Source organism: Hydra vulgaris, chromosome 07, assembly GCF_038396675.1.
Source record: "Hydra vulgaris chromosome 07, alternate assembly HydraT2T_AEP".
Lineage (NCBI taxonomy): Eukaryota > Metazoa > Cnidaria > Hydrozoa > Anthoathecata > Hydridae > Hydra > Hydra vulgaris.
The window spans coordinates 20,682,466-20,702,301 of NC_088926.1; the positions used below are offsets into that span (position 1 = coordinate 20,682,466).

At 25.9% G+C, this 19,836-nt stretch overlaps 1 protein-coding gene across 2 annotated transcripts in view; it reads right to left on the reverse strand.

The window, feature by feature from the left end:
• LOC100205664 (translation initiation factor eIF2B subunit gamma) overlaps positions 1-19,836 on the reverse strand; it is a 54,856-nt gene that overhangs the window by 14,417 nt on the left and 20,603 nt on the right. The window contains exons 6-10 of one of the 2 annotated variants that reach the window (XM_065801328.1): positions 14,087-14,160; positions 11,922-12,088; positions 3,939-4,019; positions 1,982-2,130; positions 1,734-1,837 (exon numbers count right to left, since the gene is read on the reverse strand). In XM_065801328.1, coding sequence (XP_065657400.1) covers positions 1,734-1,837; positions 1,982-2,130; positions 3,939-4,019; positions 11,922-12,088; positions 14,087-14,160 — 575 coding nt within the window. Of the gene's footprint in view, positions 1-1,733; positions 1,838-1,981; positions 2,131-3,938; positions 4,020-11,921; positions 12,089-14,041; positions 14,161-19,836 lie in introns of both variants that reach the window. The other variant, XM_065801327.1, reaches the window with a different exon arrangement.

Consider the following 19,836-nt stretch of genomic DNA (forward strand, 5'->3'; position numbering starts at 1 on the left):
TTATATATATAGAAGATTTATATACATACTAGCTGATCTGACCCATAAAAATACAGGGCTTTGTAAGTCTATTCCACACTGCCCATTTCTATATTTTTTCTTTATATATATCCTAGCTTTACCGACCCATAAAATACAGGTCTTTACCAAACCTACTATTTCTATATTTATCTATTCCACACCAATCATTTCTATACCTATCATTTGTTTACTTCAATATTTTTACATAAAACAATTCATTTTGATTGCAAAATTGCTTTAAGAGCAAAAGTATTAACATGCACACTTTTTCTGCATACCTAGAGCTTATAAGAGATTTATAATAAGGTTTGTTTTTCTCCTTAACGCATATTGATAGCTCAGTGGTTTAGTGCGCTGTCATCAGTGTCATTTTGGAGGATTGAAGACCTCCCCTAATAAATTTTAAATATTTTTTAATCTGCTGTAATTATAGCAATACTTAATGCAAAATTTTTTAATTATAGTATATCTATGTTTATATTATATTATGTTTATATTATATTATATATATTATGTTTATTATAGTATATTTCTATAACAATTATAGCAATATTTATAGCAAAAAAATAATAATACAGCAAAAAAGTTTTCTCTTTGTTAAAACAAAATTCAAAAGTTTTCTAACTTTTATAGATTTATTATACATGATTGTTCCATATACTGCCGGCAAACTCAACATATGTTAAAGATGTTTACACTTACAGACATTTGTACCCAATGCTATACAAATGGCAGAACTTAGAAGATCTTAGATCATTAAAAACTTTAGACTATAAAACGCTAAGGGATCGCCCATAAATTACGCAACACTAAATTTATTTTTAAAAAAGAAGGAGATCTTAAGTTCTTTTAGGTGGCGATTTTTAATAAACTTAATGAGTTATTTTGATTTTTTATTTAACTTACAACTTTACGAGGAAAATTTTGTTTTTTGCTTTGTTCATTAGGGAAATTTAGTGTTGCATAATTTATGGACAATCCTTAATATAAAAGCCAAACCAAAAAAAAAAGGAGTATAATACTATTTTGATGGGTATCTAGATTCTGTCGTTGTTGCACACTCAATTTAGAATTTAGTGGTAGGACTTGAACCATGGCTTCTTTGTTCAGAAGCTCTGCGCGCTAACCACTCGGCCACGCTGGCACAATGTCTTACAAAATTTTTTACCAATATAATTTTTTTTAACAGAAATAAATGCTATAGATCAAAATTAAGGAGAGGTTGATGCAATGTAATTTTTAAGTGAAAGTCAAACTGTAAAACTTGATATATGTTTAAGTATATTTTAACATTACATAATTTAAAGTTTACGCATGTAGGATATTTGCGTATACTTTTGTTCACATTTTCTTATAAAACTAAATGATATGACTCTTTCTCACTATTACCTCGGTTGCAACGGCTATCAACAGTTTTTTTACTACTACTACTGCTGCTGCTGCTGCTGCTGCTGCTGCTGCTGCTACTACTACTACTACTACTACTAAGTTATCAGCAATATTAAATCAGCAATATTATATAGATGATTTAATAAACAATTACATTTTATTTTAGGTGAACCTTGTGATGGTTTTGGTGGAATAATAGGGATTACAAGGGGAAAAAAAATGTTTTCATATTTATGGGTGTCTACAGCCATAAAACCAATTAGAAACTTGCAACATATAAAATCTTTAAAAAATTGAAAATAAAATTTTAAATATTTTCTCACTGTTTTCTTTCACTGTTTGTCCAGCACTCACTTGACAGTTGGTAAGAGATGCATTTTCTTGGATATAGCAATTGTCACATATAATACTGTTATGAAGGTTGCTTCTGTGGATTGATAAAGTTTAATTGTAATAACTCATACAATTTACATTATTCATAACAAATAAATCTATTCTATATTAACATTAAATTTATGTTAAAAGATTTTTAAAATGTAAATTATTTTTGTTTTTCAAATTTTAAATTTACCCTGAAGAAATTGTAACATGATTCATGATAATACAGTTTGTTATTCGCACATTTGAACAAATAACACAGTGTTTACCAATCACTGACTTTTTTATTGATGTATTCTGTGCACAAGTTGTGGACTCACCAACTAAACAATCATTACCAATCTGTTTAAAAAAAATTAGCTAAGTATTTTTTTCAAATCATTCATAAAACTATACAATAACACAAAGCTAGCCAAAATCATAATTCTATATACACATAGCTAACTATATATATATATATATATATATATATATATATATATATATATATATATATATATATATATATATATATATATATATATATTATATATATATATATATATATATATATATATATATATATATATATATATATATATATATATATATATATATATATATATATATATATATATATATATATCAGGGGCAGATCCAGCTTGTTACTTGAGATAACTACTTCCAGACATGGAGCAAACTTTAAACATTTATATGTTTATCTTTATGTCAATTAAGGATGCTTTGCTAAAAATTGCCATGATTGGAGCCTGGGAACAAAAAAGCCCTAAAATTTTGGCCACAACTACCCCAAATGTAGGGCAACAAGTTGACAAAATATTTTTTACTATTCTTTTAACTATGAAATTTTAACTTTATCGATAAATATAAATAAAGTTATATTCATCGATAAAGTTTAAATTTCATAGTGTAATCTCTCAGCATTCAAAGTTTATGACCATATAAAAATTATATCCCCCTCAATTTGAGGGGATTACAAATTGAAGGGGATTTAATTTTTATATGGTCATAATCAGGGGATTATGATTTGAGGGGATTATTTTTATGGTTATAACTTTTGAATGTTAAAAGATTGTTGTATGAAATTTAAAATTTATTGATAAATATAACTTTAGTTAAGAATAGTAAAAAAAATTTTTTGTCAACTTGTTACTGTTTGGGGCAGTTGTGGCCAATTTTTTAGGGCTTTTTTGTTCCAGGCTCCAATCATCACAATGTTTTGCAAAGCATCTTTATTTGACATAAATATAAACATATAAATGTTTGGTGTTTGTTCCATGTCAGGAAGTTAGTTATCTCAAACACCGAAAAATGATGGATCTGCCCCTGTATATATATATATATATAGTAAAAAGAAATTGTATATATATATACAATTTTTTTATAAAAATTTCAAATAAAAAATGATTGTCCTGTGACCAAAAAATTCTTATCAAAAATTATAGTTTAAAAATGCATTGTTTTCATCTCTAAATAATGCTAACAACAATATATTAACTTTATCAACAGAAAAAACAACTCTTTTTTTAAATAAAAGAATGCTTTTTTCAAATAAATCTTTTAATTGATGTATGTTAACTACACTGTACTATTGGTTTTATCATTCAATGCATGTACATAATAAGAAGTAAAGAGAATAGTTTAAAAAAATATATGTATCTATATAAATAGATATATATATATATATATATATATATATATATATATATATATATATATATATATATATACATACATGCATACCACTATATATATATATATACATACATACAACTATATATATATATATATATATATATATATATATATATATATATATATATATATATATATATATATATATATATATATATATATATATATATATATATATATATATATATATATATACATATATTCATACATACAACTCTCGGAATTAGGAAAAATGAGGTTGGTAATAATTTGCTGACCTCAATCTTTTAGAGGTCGGCATCAGGTTGGCAAAAAAATTTGACTTGAAAGTGTTCAACTTTGAATTCAGAGGGCTGTATATATATATATATATATATATATATATATATATATATATATATATATATATATATATATATATATATATAATATATATATATATATATATGCATCAATTTCTAATGTTAAATGCTTACCTGTGACTTTTCATTGACAGCAGTTGTTGAATGTAACCTTTTATATTCTAGGTTTGGAGCAATATCTTTTAGTTTTGAAAGCTAAATAAAGTGAATCAATCAAAAAATGCAAAAATAACTAAAAAAAAATAAATCATTTGTTTCAGCAAAAAAGATAAAAGTGTAGTAGTTAGCTTTTAAACTATCGCTTTAAATTATTACCATTGTATTTATTTATTCATATACATTTCTTAATACATATACTACTTAAATATCATATATGTTACTTAGAATTGATTGCATTATATTTTTATTACAATTTATTTAATTGTGTTACACAATTAATGTAAATCAGGATTAAGGAAATTGCAAGCAAAAAAAAAAACAGGCAACCTTAGTAGATGCTAACTTTACAGTGGATTGTATATATGGTTTCCATGAGAAGTCAGTAGTGAATGATAATCTGAAATGATGTAAAGCAAATGACTTAGTAAGGGTGTTACCATTCAGTAAATAACTGAGTTTTGTTTGAGCTAAATTTACAAGCCACTGCAATCATAGAGAAACTATCATAGAGTTTTGATTCAAGAATGGCTGCTTATTTTGAGTGATCAAAAAATAAAAACATTTTGTCAAAACTGAAGTAAATGTTTATGAGTATAAATTGTCAGCAAGATTACTAATATAAATGATAAACAATACAGGACCATGGATAGAACCATTTGTTACTCCAGAAGTTACTGCAAATCCCTAAAGAGGACAACTTTTATACTGCAGTTTGAAAAAAATATTTTAATAACCTCAAAAACTATCCCAGATACATCATACGAAGAGAGGAAAAAAAGCAGTAGAAGAGTTTAGGAGAGAAATAATTTAATCGAACCAGAATCAAATAATAACAAATCAATCGAACCGGAGTGAAATGAATGTTTAGCAATGGATTACCCGATTTCTCTTAGATGAAAGGAAAAGTGGGGTTATTAGTGGTGATAAGAATGGAGGCATGTTTTAGAGATCGAATGTTAGACTTGTCTTTGTTTATGACACTGTTAAAAAATATTAAAAAATCTAAAATCTAACTTATGAAATAAATTACAAGACTTGGTAAACTGTGAATAATGGAGCTTAGTGATGACCTAATAATGGACTTCCAATGATGAGTTTAGATTTAAAGTTTTATGAATCTGACACCAGATAGCAGTAGCGTTTCCTTATTGCTTTGGCAGTTGTCAAGTTGATTAAATCAACAGCTATAATCATCAGAGTGGACAATACAAAAGGTGACTCACTGTGAACATAATTTATAAATTAGGAACAAATATTGAATTTAAGATTTATTAAGAAAATGATATAAAATTAAGTAATAAATAGTGAATTAAAACATGATTTGAAAATATTAAAAAAATATTATTGTTTAAATGTTTCATATTATAGGTGGTAAAGCTTTCCTTTTATTGAATCTTTTCTAAACCTAAATTTATCAGGCTTTTTTGCACTTAGCAAATGGTTTTATATATGGTTAAATGGTCAGGATTTCAACAACTGTACAGTGGGTAATTCCATGTCAAATGACCCAGGAAATTTTTAAAAATGTCACCCTATATCTCAGATTTTGCTAATTATTATACAGTTGAGAGTACTTAGTAAAATAAGAAACTACTTGAAAATTTTAGCCAATGGCTTCAAGAAGATCCTGAAATATGATCATTTTACTTTAAACAGATGTTGGCCAGGCCCCTCCTCAGAATTGCAACATTTACTTAGAGGTTTCAAGTTACATAACTTTAAAAATATTTAATCTTTTTACTTAAAAATTTGAAAATGACTATTTTCAAGGATGGAGAATCCAATGAAATGATGAGAAATGTAAAAAATTGTTTTTAAGTACTGTATTTGTCAATTTAAATAAATTAGGCAATTTTATATAAATATGATTTTGAATGCTCAAGAAAGCCATGTGGCCTTAATGATATCAAAAAAAAAAATTTTACACATCATTCTGTATTCATTGATCTTTCAGAAAGTATAAGGATTTTGATCTGTAAGTATGTGGATTTCCTTATATGGATATATGGAAATCCACTTTTTTGTAGTGGAATCTTGTGATAGATTTTTCACAACTTTTCAGACAAACTAGAGCTCTAAAAATTTTAGCATTTGCATAGTCCTGATGAAAATGTGTTAAAAATGTTTCTAGGGCAGATGATCAGAGGATCTATAAGGCTGGGGCACTAGGGGCCACGCCCCTCTTTTCTCAATAAATTTTTTTTGCATTTTTAATAAAGATAACTTTGAAAATAAGATCTTCAAAAAATTTTTTTGGTTTATATTTGTTTCGTTCCGCTTTTGATCATTCTGCATTCAATGATCTTTCTTAAAATGTTTTAAGAAAGTACATGTGTTTATAAGATTTTTGATTTTTAAGTATATGGATTAAATTCAGTCACCCATCTAAAATATTGATTTTAACAGAATTTTAGATAGTATAATTTTAAACTTTTTGAATTGAAAAGAAAACAGGTAGAACAACATTGATCTGTCAGACAGCAACAACTAAGGAATATAAATTGATGTTATCAGAGGCAATAAACAAGTTAAAAGCTCATTCCTCATTGCAAAATATCAAGCAAGATGCCTAAAGCAACAAAAGGAAAATTTGGCAAAAGACTGTTGTACTGTCTTAAATGATTTTACAGAAAACTTTTTTTTTTACAAAATCCTCTAAGACAATACAAAAATCAAGCTTGTGATTCAAGATGAAATCTAAAGTTACCATTGGTGGGAAAGTTAAAGCATGTTACACCCCATTGCCCTCTTTTTATTAAGCAAAAATAACCAGCTTAAAGAAAAATCATTTTGCTTCATATCAGAAGATAATAAGCACAACATTGATTTTGTGTATGAAGTTAGACACAAATAGTAAATTATTTAAAAGAAAATCATCCTAATATTTCAAAGATTCTTTATTTTTCAGATGGTTGTGCTGCACAGTATAAAAACTACAAAAGCCTTAACAATATCTGTTTCCATAAAGATGATTTTGACATTGATGCAGAGTGGACAATTATTGCTACAAGTCATGGTAAGTCACCATATGATGGTTTTAATGGCACTTTAAGACAATTAGCTGCAAATGCAAGGCCATTTCCAGATATTGAATTGTAATAAAATGTTTGATTTTTGTCCTTTTTTTTTGTTATTCACCCCCTCAAGGCTGAGAAGGCCACTACAGATGAGGAAGCTACTTAATAGTGGTTATAACCCTCTCTCAACTCTATAACTCTGAAACACGAACCTTGACGAACAAGGCTGCTGCGCGGGAGAAACAAGTTGAGCGCGGTACTACCAGGGGCGTGGTGGGGATCGGTGGGACTACTGTATATAATATTAAAGGGATAATTTTTTCTCATTTTTGAAAGACAGAAGTGAGCACCACTTTAAAAAAAAAATGCTTTTAGCTAAGTGGAACAATTCCTGGAACTAGGAACTATCATCAATTTAAACCAGAATCTATAGATACTGTTAGCTTATAACAAACAAGTGAAGATTTTAATATAACAGGCATGATTTCTTTTTCTGGTATTCAAAGTATTTAACTTAATCACCTAATTAACATCAATACAATAAAATTTGGTGGATTTATTCTGTGTAAACATGATACGTTTTATTGTATTGGTATGATAAATGAAATTGACAATATTGAGCCAGATGTTATGGTAACATTTATGCACCTGCATGGTCCTTTTAGCAAACTTTTCTGGTCATCTAGAACAGAAAAGTGTTAGGTTCCAGTTAGCAACATAACTTATATCATTGATGCACCTGTAACAACAACTGGACATATGGACGTATGTATAATTTAACCGTTGACATATCTAAGCAAATCTTAACACAATCTTGACACTTTATACTTTTATATTTTACTTTGTAAACAATTAAATAAAAAGGGACAAGTACAAACCAATAAAATTTTTGAAGACAATATTTTTAAAGTTATCTTTACTTTATCGAAAATATGAAAAAAAATAAAAATTTTAAAGAAAATAAGTGGCCCCAGTGCCCCGGACCATGGACTCTCTGGTCGCCTGCCCTTGAAACAGTTTTGACACACATATATCAGGACTACAGAAACAGTGAAATTTTCAGAGCTGCAGTTTGTCTTGAGGTAGTAAAAAATCTATCACAAGATTTTACTTCAAAAAAAGTATGGCACTTGTCCCAGTCCTCCCTTAATGTCTTGGGGCCCTAAAATCAATTTTAACATGCACGTTCATTGGGACTACAGAAATTCCAAAAGTTTCAGAGCTCTAGCTAGTCTAGCTAAGGCAAATCACAATATTCCACTACAAAAAAGTAGGGGCTATGCCCCATTATCCATATATAGTAATCCATATACTTGCAGATCAAAATCCTTATATGTTTTGAAAGGTCAATGAATATAGAATGATGCGTGAAATTTTTTTCTTTGACATCATCAAGACCATATGGGTTTCCTGAGCATTAAAAACAGGTATATAAAAAATTGCCTAGATTTGATTAAATTGATAATTACACAAGCCTTCCCAGGAAGCGCGTGCAGCTTTTTGTTTTGTATGACCACACGTGAGTACTTTAAACAACTTGGTCACAGCCATTTGCAAGATTTATAATATTAATCATTGCGGAAAAAGTTTCAAAAACAAAAAAAGCATAACTAACAAAATAGGAAATAAAAAGAAATTTAAATGGAATAAAATAAAAGAAATTAATAGTTTAAATAATTTTCAAGTCCACAATAAAAAGAATGATTTTCCTTTATTTAACTTTGTTTTTAAAGAGGAAAGCGAAAATATAAACTGCAATGTGTTTGTAAAATATATTTTTATAATTTTAATGTAATAACAAGGGTCTTCAAAATTTAGTTAATGCAAAACCGTGTTCTTTGTTTTCAAGGAGCGAATCAACTTAAATTTGTTAGCAAAAAAATTATAAAAAATAAAACAATAAACTTATGACTAAAAAAGTAATAACACTCTTGCAACTAACTGCATTATAAATACTGCACTAATATAAATATACTGCATAATAACACTATTATAGTGTTATTACTTTTATAATGCTCTTATATAACTTTTAAAATTCATTCTTTGTTCAAACAACATAAGTAATCCCAAATTTTGATTAAAGAAAAATAGCATCTTGAATGATAGAGTAGATATTCAAATAATATTTAAAACTTATTAAGGAACTTAAACTACTTTATAAAATTCACTATCTGTTTAAACTACATAAGTAATCCCAAATTTTAATTGAAGTAGAAAAGCATCTAGAAAAATAGAGTGGAAATTCAAATAATATTTAAAACTTAAGGAACTTGAACAACTTTATAAAAATATAATGTACAAAATATTTAAAATTATGAAAAACATTACTAATAGTCTGTAAAAATGTGCTTTAATTTTAAAATCATCCAATAAAAATTTTATTGAACCAATAAAAAATTTTTACATTACGTTTTTATAAAGTTGTTTAAGTGATTTGTAAAAGTTCCTGGAGTTTTTAATAATATTTGAACATCAGCTTTATTTTTTCAAGATGTTTTTCTACTTTAATTAACGTTTGGAATTACTAATGTTGTTTAAACAAAGAATAAACTTTAAAAGTAATTAGTGCTTTATAATAGTAATAACACTATTATAGCTTTATTGCTTTTATAATGCAGTTAGTGACTAAAGTGTTATTACTTTTGTAGTCGTAAATTTATTGTTTGTTTTTTTTAATGACTTTCTCGCTAACAAACTTATAATAATTTGTTCCTTGAAAACAAAGAACATGGCTTTGCATAAATTAAAATTTTGAAGACCAGATATTTTTTTAGAGTTCGCAAATTGCGATCGCTTAATTCAACCCTTGATATATACTTGTTACATTAAAATTATACAAATATATTTTACAAACAGATGACAATTTATATTTTTGCTTTCCTTTTAAAAAAAAACAAATAAAATGTTGGAAAATCATTCTTTTTAATGTTTAAAACTTTGACTTTGACAAAATTTTCGACAAATTTTGTTGCCAAAAATAACAACCACTATGAAGAAACAAAAATAAAAACAGTACACAAATTATTTAAATTATTTTTATTATTAATTTCTATTTAAGTTTATTTTAATTTCCTATTTTGTTACTTTGCTTTCTTTATTTTTGAAGCTTTTTTCAGCAACAACTATAAAAAAACTTGCAAACGGTCGTGACCAAGTTGCTCATGCGTGGACATACAAGACGAAAAACTGCACACGTTTCTTGGCTTGATTACATGCACCTAAGGCTTGATTACATGTACCTAATAATAATTTTTTAATAATAATTCTTTGCTTGATTACATGTACCGAAGGCTTGATTACATGTACCTAATAATAATTTTTTACACTTTTGATCATTTCATTGGATTTGTCACCCTCAAAAATAGCCAGTTACAAATTTTTAAGTAAAAAAATCAAATATTTTTAAAGTTATGTGATTTGAAACCTCTAAAAAAATGTTGCAATTCTGAGAGGACAAAAGGAACCTGGCCAATATCTGCTAAAAGTAAAATGGTCATGTTTTCAGGATCTTCTTGAAGCCAGAGGCGAAGATTTTCAGGGAATTCTTATTTTACTAAGCACTCTCAACTGTATAAAAATTTGCAAAATCTGAGATGTATGGTGACATGAACTGGGTCATTTGACATAGAAAAACCCCAGTGAATTCTTGCAATTCAAACCACTTTCATTCACAATAAGACTTGTGTTTATTGTGTATTAAAGTGTTCAGTTTCACCATTTTCTGTTATGTCTAAAGTCTTTACCAATGCAACTGTAAGTAGAACTTCCAAAAGAATTTTAATTATTTGGATTTTTTATGCAAAAATTTTGATGTTTGGATTCTTCCCTTTTATCTAGTTTTCTTGAATGAAATAGTGTGTGATTTTCTTGAATGAAATAGTGTGTGATTTTCTGTTTTTCCAAAATTATCTCTTAAACTCTAACTCTTATTATCTAAACTCTCTATGAATGCTTTGCTTATGTTTTTTCTTATTATCTAAACTCTCTATGAATGCTTTGCTGATGTTTTTTCTTATTATCTAAACTCTCTTTGAATGCTTTGCTTATGTTTTTTCTTATTATCTAAACTCTCTATGAATGCTTTGCTTATGTTTTTTCTTATTATCTAAACTCTCTATGAATGCTTTGCCTATGTTTTTTCTTATTATCTAAACTCTCTATGAATGCTTTGCCAATATTTTTTCTTATTATCTAAACTCTCTATGAATGCTTTGCCTATTTTATTGCTCTATGAATGCTTTGCCTATTTTATTGCTCTATGAATGCTTTGCCTATGTTTTTTAGCATTTATCAATCTATTCAATTATTGATTGTAGATTTGTTCGAAGTGAGTTTGTAAAAAACTCAATGAAGACAATGTGTAGGTGATAAAAGTGAGTTTGTGATTCGCAGTAAAAAAAATAATAATAGTTCTCATGCTACAGAAATAAACTCCATGAACCTTTTTTATTTTTGGTGGTGGAAGAACTATTATCAGCATTTCAAGATATCATCCTTAAAAGTATGATATCATCACATATCATCCTTATAAGTATGATATCATCACATCACATCGCATCAGATATTATCTTTAAGAGAATGATATCATCACATCAGATATCATCTTTAAGAGTACTACTATGCAATTGATGATAAGTATTTAAATTAGATAAATAGCAAGTTTTTAAAATCTTTCATCATTTTTTAAAACCACTATTTAAAAGTACAAACTAAAAGAGTTTCTCAAAACATCTGAAACCTCTCTCCCAAATTTTTTTCCCATAACAACTTTGTTATGGGAGAAGCTTTAAATGTTTTTATAATGCATCCTAATTTTTTAAAAAATCAAAAATATACTGCTGTATAAACATATATAAATAAATCGTATCAATATATTACATAAAAAAGCATTTAACAATATTAAAAAAAAAAGTTTATATACATGTCGATTCATAAAAATGTAGGATGGAATAGTGTTCACTCTGAGACAGAAGGAATCACTGACATATGCATGACACTTGATTGAATCTTTTAGACAGTTTCCTTGATAACTTGAATACTCAGTTATATCTTGACTTTCTTTGCTACTAGGGACAAATGAGTATATGTCTAAAAAAAAAATTTAATACTAAACTGCATATAATAGTATTTTGTATAACTATAACACACATGTATATATATATATATAAACCTGTAAAATAAATGTTGTAAAAAGAACCAAAAGCTGCAGCAATTATTACTAATTATTGCAGCAAACCAGCAAGACTTTTCAAAAGTCTTTCGAACTTAACTGAGATAAAACATGAGATTTAAAAGTCTAAGAAAAATAAACCTTAGGCATAGACAATATCTTTGTGTATCAACTCCATGCAATGATAAAAAGTATAATAATTATATAAAGACACTTTTCTTGAGACTTTTTCTTGTGATGAAAAAAAAGAGACAAGACAAAGATAGGTAAAGGCTCTATGAATAAAGTCAGTAATGAAAAAGTTAAGTTTAATATAATTTTAATAATAGTCATGATTTGTATTATTTGAGAGAACTTGACTTGAACAAAGAGAAGTAACAAGCTCTACAGTTGCCTCATTCCTGCTAATTAATTCAAAAGCAGATCAATATCTTTTCAAAATGTTTTTACAAACAGATCAATATACAGCTTTGACATGATCATCCACAGGCAACATGACATTGTTTATACTTTGATATTTACAGCTTATGATGGAATCAGCCTCTCTGAGAGCTAACAGAAAGTTCAAGAAACCTTACTACCAATTGGTCTCAAAATCATTTATATATGTTTTAAAACTGTTTAAAAAAGGTTGCATAGTCTTTACCACAAAAGCACAAGCAAAAAGTTTAAGTGCTCATAATCCTAGAAAGGATACAATGTAACACACACTTATATCTAAATCAGCCTACTAAGTGAAAAAAGGGTGCAAGACTGATCAACAAAAGTTTTTTCTTTAACCAAAAAGTATTTGCCTTCTTCTGACCTTCCCTGAGACATCAAGATAAATAAAATAGTCAGGAACCATTACAAAACACCAGAAACCACATAACAAAATCAGGAACCATATAAAATATCTGAATCTACATGAAATATCAGGAACCAGATGATTATATATATATATATATATATATATATATATATATATATATATATATATATATATATATATATATATATATATATATATGAGATATTTTAATAAATATGATAACGCTTATTTAGAAGTACAGTGAGAATGATAGCTTTCCATAATAATAACATAAAGTAGTAAAAATAAGAAAAAATTTTTATTTATTGTAAAAGATAGTAATGTGTCATGCAATACCATCCAAGTCTATAAGTATTTATGACTGTGTGTGTATATATATATATATATATATATATATATATATATATATATATATATATATATATATATATAAATTTTTTTATAATAATTTATAACTTCCTGTAAAATATTTTTTTCTATAAATTGAATTTTTTTTGAGATTTAGTAACTCTTCCTGATGATCCAGCAATGGTGAAGTAGAAGAAAAAGTTAGATAAGTGTTTTTTACTAATTTATTATTGCTCTGTTCTTTAAGAATGTTGAGCACTCTATTTGTAAAATACACTAACATAATTTACACATATATATATATATATATATATATATATATATATATATATATATATATATATATATATATATATTTATATATATATATATATATATATATATATTTATATATATACATATATATATATATATATATATATATATATATATATATATATATATATATATATATATATATATATATATATATATATATATATATTAGGACAGCTTTTAAAACAACATTTTTGAAAAATATTTGCTAGCACCCCTTGAATGTAGTCTGTATGATAAAATAACACCGGATATTTTCAAAAAAGGCTCAAAATATGACTAAACATAACTAATCATAAGCAATTTTGTGCAACCTTTTATAGGAAATTGTTAAAGTAACATAAATTAGATAAATCTTAAGCAATATGTGCGTATGTATATATAATTTTTTTTTTACCTTTACTATCATCACTTTTGACAGTTTTTAGTCCCATATCCTTACCTGACTTCTTCTGAACTGAAAATTGTTTCCGAACAATTAAAGGAATGGCATCAGATTTTATGTTTTCCAACTTACTAAAAATAAAATTAATTCAACATTTTTCAAAATTGCAATCTAAAAAAACTATTCAATTTTAGCTTTTGATCTCAAAAATCATAATTATAGTTTGTTATGTAGTTTAGTGTGTAGTTTTAGTTTCAAAACAAGAGTCTACAAAAGGTCTTATTAAAGTAATATTGGAAACTCCACTTCAACAATAAACCTAAATGGTTAACTGCACTACTGCAGTTACAAAGTACATATTGTACAGTAAATCCTAATAACTGCAACTGTACAATACTTGGTAGTTAATAGTGTAATGTTGAGCATAGGAATATCTTTGTTGATCTTTTGAAATGCAATATTTCTTTGAGTTTAAGAAATAAGACTTAAGTATCCTTGCATTTCTTTTATGCTTTCTCCGACTTACTCTATCACCTTTTTTTCATTCATTAACACTATTCAACTTCTCACAACTCTTCCGGGGTTTTTTTTGATAGCAAATTTTTGTGTAAATTATTTATGTTTTATTAGGTAGTTTCAATTCAAACAGCTATACAAGTGATAAAAATATTTTTAAGGTATTCAAGGTAAGACTTGTTATACTTGTTATATTATTTTATCTTTACTTAATAAAAAAATCAGACTTCAAACCAAAAAAATTTTTAAAAGAAAATCAACATTTCCAACATTAAATCTGTCAACTGTAATTTATTTTTTATTTAGCTACAATTTTGATTTCTTTTTGATTTATCAAGACTTAAAAACAATTAAAAATGGCTTTCAATGAATAAGCTAATCTTGTTTAATATAGCAATTTAAAATCTAAATTAGTATAATTAATAATATTATAATTATCTAAATTAGTATCATTAGTATCAGTAAATTATTTTCAAAAAAGAACAATGAAGAAATAAATAAAATCTAGTACAAATATTTAAATATTTCAAAAAATGTTTGAATACTGAAATCAAATAAATAAATAAATTTATAAATAAAATATATAATAAAATACATTTTATTATCTTAAAATGTTAATAAAATAGATCATATTTATATAGATATTTAGATCATAGATATATTTATTATTTTATTATATATATATATATATATATATATATATATATATATATATATATATATATATATATATATATATATATATATATATATATTATATATATATATATATATATATATATATATATATATATATATATATATATATATATATATATATATATATATATATATATATATATATATATATATAAAGTAGGAACAAAACTTATTAGGATTTTTTGCTTTCTGTTACAAAAGGGGTAATGATTAATTTATTATAAAAGCATTGCTTTAAAATTGCATAGCTTTAGACAAATATCTTATTGAATGTAGCAATTAAACTTTATGTAAGTATATAGCAAATTTATAAATTAGTAATTTTTTAGTTTCGAAAATGTTGTTTAGCACAAAAAAAGTTATTTATTACATTTTAATTGGCGTTTTAGATTGATGATAGAAAGAATGCTAATTAGAAATACAAATTTAGTTTATGTGCTTTAGGCCAAGATTTTGTTAAAAACAAAGTGTTTAAAAAAAGGAGTAGACAGTTTACACTTGTTTACAGTTTACATTCAGTTGTTCTTACCTCTACAGGGAGTAGAGTTTTTTAATAAAATAAAAAAAACAATTTTTGAAATTACAGCATACTATGAACTTGTAACTTTATGTAAATAAATGATCTGACCCTTTAAAAAAAAAGAGGAGAAAAAAAAAAGAACTCTAGAGAAAGTAATATTGAAAATAATAGTTTTTTCATATTTTTAAGCAATGTTTCAATGCAACTTTTTGAGTTTGCTTTATGTTACACTGTCGCGTGTAGCGATTCTTATTTTGAATGGTTCAAAACCTTGATGAAAAACTTAAATCAAATTTAAAACAAGTTTTTTAATTAACATGTGTTTAATTTAACTATACTAAGACTAAACTTATTAGACTTTCTGATCCTAATAATATTAAAAAACTGTAAACATGTAAATGAACAGTTTAAATTAATTAAAAATCAAGAATTAAAATAAATTAGCATTAGATTTTAAAACCTACTAAAAAAATAATCACGCTAAAATCTCAAGTAAAACAACAGACATTTAAAAAGTAAATTTTATTAACTTTTAAGTAAATAAATAACCTTGCTATGCTTGAAAAAACTTAAGAAAAAAAGAAAAAAAAATTTATGAATTTTTTTTCAAATAAAACTTGTCAAACTTAAAAAAACAATAATTACTATAAATAAATTATGAACTTGTAATGAAAAAATATTACATATTTTTTTCATACATTTATTTTTGAATGCTGACAATTTGAGAGATTCAGGTCAGTAGCTGTATACCATCATAAAGCAAAGATAGGTTGGCTTTTGCGTCGGCAAAAATATATACAAATAAATACAAAAATATATATGCGCCTACAAATAATTAGCCCTCGGTAAAAATATTATTCATACGCAAATTCTAATTTTTAATATTTATATATTGACCTAGAGCCGCAGACAAGTAAAAGTTCTAGTTAGGAGGCGAGCTAACTAGGGAGTGGATTTGTTTTTTAATTTGACTTTGATGTTTTATTTTAAAGTAGTTTTCGGTGTTTTAACTATTATTGTTGTTGTTTAACTATACTTACAGTATCAAACAAAACATGGTGGACAAACACAAATTTAGAACAAAAGTTGATAAAAAACTGAAAATAGTAAAACAAGTGAACATATTAATTTTTAAATAGTTTAAAATGTTGTTTACCAAATTTAAAACGTTTGAACAATACTTAAAATCATAAAAAAAAATTTATAACACATTTTTCTTAATAAACTACATTATTCTTTGGACATTACAAGATGGACATTCATAAAACCGACTAAAAATTCATAAAAAATTCAAAAATTAACTTATTATTTGGTAGGACCTTCTTTACTTTAAATTACTGATTCTATTCTTCGAGGCATAGACTCAATTAAGTCAACAATTCGAATACCAAATTCTCGCCTAATAGGTTATCACAAGACTTCATATTACCCTAAAATCAAAACTCAACCACATATGATAACCACATATACCTAACATACAAATCTATATCTACATTCCAACCACGTACTATCTATTAAAAGAAAATATTATCTAAATGAGGATGAGTTCAAACAAAGATAGTTTATCTAATAAAAAAAATAAAAAGCATGCAAAACAATATAACAGGCTGTATGTGCATAAGGGTGTATAGGTGTAATGTGTAAGTCTGTTTATGTTGTTCAGTAAAGTCTTGTGTTGTTAGTAACCAGCGTAAAAGATTTATCTCTGAACTACACCAAGCCAGCCCAGTCATACTTCAGAAAACCATGATGGATTTAACACCTATGCATGGATTTTTGACTGACTTAGTTATAGTTACAACTATAGTTACAAATAAAGATGTAAAAAGTAACAGTGACTTAAGTGACAAATAACTTCCGAAGGTTATTATATATATTGATAAAAATATAGCTTAAATAACTTCATTAGTAATAAGTTGGTATAATGTCATGGACATCACTATTTATTCTATTACAACTTTATAACGACTGATAAAGCTGTAAAGGCAGTGAACTCTACATTAATCTTTACTAAAATCTACACTAAAGTTTAAGTCAATTTAAAAAGTCAATTTCAAAAAAATAAAAAAATATTGCATTACAAAACCGAATACCCCTCCCCTTGTAACAAAATTGCTAAACCCTTCATTTTCCCTTCCTATTGTGAGATGTAAAATTTATTTTATTTTTATTATTCTTCGCTACATATATATATATATATATATATATATATATATATATATATATATATATATATATATATATATATATATATATATATATATACATACATATACATACATATACATATATACATATATACATATATACATATATATATATATATATATATATATATATATATATATATATATATATATATATATATATATATATATATATATATATATATATATATATATATATATATATATTAGAGCGGTCCAAATTACTGTGTTAAAATTTTTTTTATTAATATTATTTTGGGTCATAATTGCTCTTGTTTCTATACATGAGAGGAGTCCTTAAGCCAAAAATGAGACAGATTCAGTAATATTTAGAGGTGGCGCAAAGTTGAACAATTTTAGCGGACACTACAAATATTATGTAATTTTTCAATTTTTTTGGCTTATCTGAAGTTATTTCATTTTTTGTTTGGTGGTTTCATTTTATATATTTTAACCTCAAAGTGTGAGAGTAAGTAATAAGTAATAGTAGTTTAATTCATGGTAGTAAGTAATGGTAGTTTAATTCATGTAATGTAAGGTGGTAAGTAATTGTAGTAAGTAATTGTAGTTTGTAATGGTAGTAAGTAGTGGTAAGTAAGTCATGGTAGTAAGTAATGGTAGTTTAATTCATGGTAATAAGTAATGGTAGTTTAATTCATGCAAAATATAATAAATGTGTAATAATTTTATAATAATTGAATATAGTAATCTGTTAAATGAGATGTTAAAAAGAAACATATTTTTTGTATTGCAACCTTTTTTGCTTACTTAATTTTGATTTAACTCAACTTTTAGTTGCTTTCACTTCTTCTCATGTTTGTATTTCCTGCATGAGTCTCCACTATTATTAATATGATTATTGATTAAGTCAATTATAATTTAGTAATTAATTATTATATCACACGCAGTTGTCTCTAATTTGAATTCTTGAAAGATTCCAAGGTAAATTATATTTTTAAAACTAAATGAAATATTTATATATTCATTGTTCAAACTGAAAATTGTTATTATTAAACTAAACATTATCATTCTGTAGTACTAGGTTATTTCAATCATTCATTAAATTTTTTTTTAATGTTTGCAAAACCATTGCCTATAGTTTACCAGTTCTGTTTATGTTTTTCTATAACATAAACAGAACTGGTAAACTCTAGGCAATGGTTGTTGGTTCATTGTTTATGTAAAATTGGCAAAAGCTCTAACAACGAGAAGTTCTGCCAGTGTGTGGTTAATTAGAAAATCAAGCAAAGAGTTGGAATGCTCCAGACTTCCTTTGAATCAACAAGTACTGGCAAACTTCCTCTACTATCACAAGGAAGAAAAGAAATTATTAAACTCAAGTGCCAATATTACCATATTATCCGTCTTTTGTTACTGGGTAAAGGCTAGGATACCGACTAGGCCAGTTAGATATGCTGCCAAAAAATTGCTGAAGTTACATAATGACTACAAGTCATTAACAAAAAGTTGCACAAAAATTTTTGAGAGAATGAAAGAGGAAATTTTCAAAAATGATTCACATGAACTTTTTGATGTTGCAAGATCAGATGCATTGCAAATTATGCACAATGAGGAAGACAAAGCATTTTTGGTATCCCAGCAAGAAGATCTCTCCAGTTCCAGTTTTGGAGGTATGAATAAACATTTGGCCCAACAGAAATCTCGAAAAATTAAACGAGCAGAAAAACATTTAAAACAAAAAGAAAGGGATGCTGAAGATGCCAGGAAAATCCAAGAAGTGGTCACTTCAACTCTACTGCCAGAAGATTCTTCCAGCTCTTCCGCTTCTGAAACTGAGTTTGTATCTGATGATGAACTTTTCAGCGTTTCCACAAGGCTACCTCACTCAGTTCCAAAAAGGATAA